General features: G+C 52.0%; 1 protein-coding gene across 1 annotated transcript; it reads right to left on the bottom strand.

Moving 5' to 3' along the window:
- Nucleotides 1-3,532: 3,532 nt before the first annotated feature.
- PIRT (phosphoinositide interacting regulator of transient receptor potential channels) lies at nt 3,533-3,949 on the bottom strand (the record flags this gene model as incomplete). Its single annotated transcript, XM_082492209.1, has 1 exon — nt 3,533-3,949. The coding sequence occupies exon 1, from the start codon at nt 3,929-3,931 to the stop codon at nt 3,533-3,535; it is 399 nt and encodes a 132-aa protein (XP_082348335.1). The 5' UTR covers nt 3,932-3,949.
- Between the last annotated feature and the right edge of the window lie 285 nt (nt 3,950-4,234).

The raw sequence follows: 4,234 nt of genomic DNA, 5'->3' as shown, positions 1-4,234 counted from the left end.
CAGCAAGCTTTGCTGATCCCTGGGCTATTGCCTTTACCCGCACCCAGGCAGTCTCCATCCTCTTGCCAGGCACTTTCCCATGCCACCCATGTGCTCCTCACACCTCACGGGAGGTCTACACTGAGCGTATCATCAGACCTGAGACCCTCACCCAGGGCACACGGCTGGCACCCAAACAAACCTGCAGCTCTGTCCCACCTCTTCCTCCCCCCGAGGTCCTGAGTGAACGCCCCCGCATGGTGGTCCTATGTGCCACACCATCATCCATCCCAAACACCTTCTAACGCAGCCTCCCCTCCCTACCAACAGGCACAAAAGAACACATGTGAGACCAGAGCAGCCAGATGAAAGTCCCTTGGGAAATTTTTGCTTTAATTAAACCTAATATTCTTGCTATAAATGACCAGTCTGGAATCCTGTTATATTCTTGGTCTCAGTGACTTCTTATCATATTAACATTTCACTGACCATCTCCTTATTCTTGGTCATGAGACATGGAGAGCAGGGCCCCTGTTCCCTTCCTCTGAGCTGTTTGGTGCATCGAGTCCTCCTGTCACATCCCTTTGGACAGTGAGCTGTCTCTTGCCACAGCAGAGCTGTTTGCAGCAGGGACCATTTCCAGGTGCCTCCTCCAGACTCTGCGGCTTTTGGACACCCGTCTGTGACCAGACCTGCAGGCTGGAGCCAGCCGGGACCTGGTGACGCTCTTCACATTACTCCATGGTTTCCCTCTCACGAGTCCTGATGTTCTTCTGCTCTTCTGACTGCAGCTGCTCCCCCAGCAAGAGTTTTAGGTGAGTGTCCTCTGCCCATTGCAGCTAAATCAATAGAGGCTGCTGCCCGGTGCCAAGTCAGGATTGCAAAAACAAGCAAAGCCTTGAGTGGCATGATGAATGGCTGAGGAACAAACGGAGGTTTACTGGCTCCAGTGCCAGATCATACACCTTGTACACCCCATTCACAAGCCTGACACCAGCTGGCCGGGGACAAACGTCTGCACTGCCCAGGAAATAAAACTCAGGGCCAGGCTGAGCCTGGGGCAAAGGGACGCGCGTTGCTCATAGTCCAACTGTGTCACCTGCCAGGCTGGGAGCTGCCTCCTCAGGCTCCCCCAGCACTGGTGGAGCGGTCTCCAGGCGCACAGGACTGGCCAGCCTTGGTCACACATAGATGGGAGCTGGGCAGCAGGGGCAACATGAGCCTGAGCTCCGGTTATTTGTGTTAGCCAGATCGTGGTAGCACAAATGCTTCCACTTGAAGGCTTTGGGCCACGAGCACCTTGGACCGTATTTGTAGGCAAAAATGGTGATGTGGGGATGATTTCAGATATAAGGGAGCTCAGCCAGAGATGACCTGGAGGAGCTTAAATATTCCCCCACAAGGAATCAACTCTTGGCCCAGAGCACATTTCCCACAGCTACAGCTTTGTGTTCCTTGACTACAGCAAACATTCCCTTTTAACTGACCTGCTGGGCGCCTGCCGGCCTGGAGCAGCAGGATCTGTTACCCTCTGCTTCTGTTGTGTCTCCCAGTGCTTCCAGCATGTCTGGCAAATTAGAGGGCTTGAAGGGACTGTGGCTCCAGGATGTTGCAGAGCCTGAAAGGGCAAACTGTTTTGAAAAAAAAAAAAAAAGGGCAAAACAGGAGGAGTTGGACATGTTGGCTGTATTAGTGACTGTTAGACAGTGGTCTGGAGCAACATCTGGCTTGGCTTTGAGCTGCTGTGAGCTGGGAGATGCACATAAACCAGGAGAAGGACTACTGTCTGCATGCCCCATTCCTTGTGCTTTTCTCCAGCTTTCCTCAGGAGGTGTTGGTAGATGTGGGATACTGGGTTAGAGAAACCTGAGGGCTTAAAGGAGCTTCTTCCCATCGGCAGCTGATGGAGGTTGTCACACCCTGCCTCTTCGAAACCAAAGAGCGAACACATTGCACACTGTCTCGGTGCTCCCCCACCAGCCTCCCTTCCTCCCACGGCATTTGGAAGAACGACGGGGCTGCCATGGTGTCCCCGCAGAGGTGCAGACTACAAAGAGAAGCTTAGTGGGGGTCTCTTCTTCTGTGCTCCTCTTCTGCTTCTGATCAGCGCTGGCCACAGCCTCACCCTGCAGCATGTGTCGGGGCCTTTGAGGCAGTGCTTGCTCTGCTGGGGAGTCTCACTGGGCTGATGAAGGGCTGCCGTGGGATTCAGTCTGGATCAGCACTTCTGAAAAATTAAACTCTCATCAGTGCCTGAACACAAAATTAGGAGCTGGACATTATGGGCCTATCTATATCAACCTAGATCTTGCTGTCCAGATCGAGTCCAGTTCTTCAAACTGAGAATTTAAGTTTCAAATTTGTCTTTTAAAGTAAATCAGGCTTGCTGAAAATATAAAATTAAAGCAAAACCCATGCAGAAAGTATTCGTTTCTTCCTTGGTGAATTGCCTCGGGGCACACATTTGTTAAAGGCAGAAATACAGAGTGGTGGAGATAATGAATGTGCCTCGCTTGTCTGTGGTCCAGTTCTGGTTGCATGAACAGGCTGATGGTTTGGGTTTACGGGTGTCTCTTGTAGACATCAGCACAGAGGGAGAAGTGCTGCAAAACAGCTTTGTCTCTGCAGGCCTGGAGGAACAGTCCTTCCTAAACACCCTCTGCCAGGGGCAGCAAAAAGCTGCTGCTTGTGATGCTGCTCCTTGCCTTGACCCTTTGGAGCAATAAATAAAGCTTCTGAATGCTCCACCCTGAGGAAGGAGTGAGCTCCAGTTTGCTGCTGCGTCTCAGACAGCTGTTGTAATAGCTCAATGACAGGAAAGTCCTGACCATGGGCGTCACATTTGGTCCTCCTAAGCTATTGTGATGTGTGTTGCCTGTCACATCCCTTTGGATAGTGAGCTGTCTCTTGCCACAGCAGAGCTGTTTGCAGCAGGGATCATCTCCAGGTGCCTCCTCCAGACTGTGCAGCTTTTGTACACCCGTCTGTGACCAGACCTGCAGGCTGGATCCAGCCGGGACCTGGTGATGCCTGGCCTCCTCTGATACAAAGTGGTCTGGAACTACATTGTCCTTCTTTTCCTCTCTGCTGACTCCACGGAACCATCTCTGGCCTCCCAGTTTCTACCTCTGAGCTGCAGTTTGTGGTCAGCAACATTCACACCTGGCTTTACTCACGCTCTGTAGTCAGTTGGCTCCTCTTTGCTGATGTATCTCACTGGAGCTACTGGGTGGAGCCAGGTGACTTATGAGCTTTGCTTTTCCCAAAATGTGACATTGGGTTGCTCCTTGGACAGGAAGGTGGTGCAGAGAGCTTGGGCCTGCCTTGCTGGGGTCAGCTGCAAAATCCCGCTTGCTTTTTTCCTACCATTTCTTGGATGAAATACAAAGTTCATTTTCACGTTGGAGACTGGTACAGTGTGTTTCACCTGTAGGGAAGAGACTTACTGGGATGAAAACCTCTAGGATAGTACAAGAACACATGTTTTTTATGGCTAACCAACACAGGTGGGTAGAGGGGAGGAGAACCTTCCCAGGAAGGTCCTGGGCTGCCCTCAGCGGTTAAAGAAGAAGGACCTGAGGCTCTGCAGAAACTGTGACTTCTGTCTCTGCTTCTGCTTCTTCCGGATGATGGGGATCCAGACAAGGCCACAAACGAGGAGCATCAGTCCCAAGGACAGGAAAGCCGGGCCACACATTTTGTAAACGTCTTTGTTCTTGATTTGGATGCAAGACAGGCTGGTGATGACTATCCCGAAGAGGAAGACGGCTGCTCCGACAGACACAACAATGACAGGCTTGTGGTATATGTCCCACTTGCTTCTGGATGTGCTGGTCCAGACGGACTCGCTCCGGGAGCTGATGCAGAGGGTGCTGGCCGTGTTACTGGTCAGCAGCTCCTTGGACTGAGGAGACTTCTCACTGCCATCAGGGCTCTTGGGGGGAATTTCCATGGTGACGGGATCTGAGGAGGAGACCTGAGATGAACAAAAGAGAAAGAGCAGAGCAGGGCCAGTGATGGAGGGTGGATTGGGTGCTTTCCATTTGGTCATTAATCAGTGCCATGTCCAATGAAGGTGGGGAACTGCAGGGAGAAGAGCATCACACCTATGAGAACAATGAAATGGAGGAATAGGCAACAGAGTCCTGCAGGTTGACTGGACTGACAATGCCTGTGGACTCCCACTGCCCACCAATGGACAGGGACTCTTGCAGTCCCTGACCCTGTCCTGAGACCTTCCAGCTCACCAACTTCA

Source organism: Vanellus vanellus (genome assembly GCF_965231255.1).
Source record: "Vanellus vanellus genome assembly, chromosome: 17".
Lineage (NCBI taxonomy): Eukaryota > Metazoa > Chordata > Aves > Charadriiformes > Charadriidae > Vanellus > Vanellus vanellus.
The sequence above is the reverse complement of the archived record's forward strand: the minus strand, read 5'-3'. Positions and strand labels throughout refer to the sequence as shown.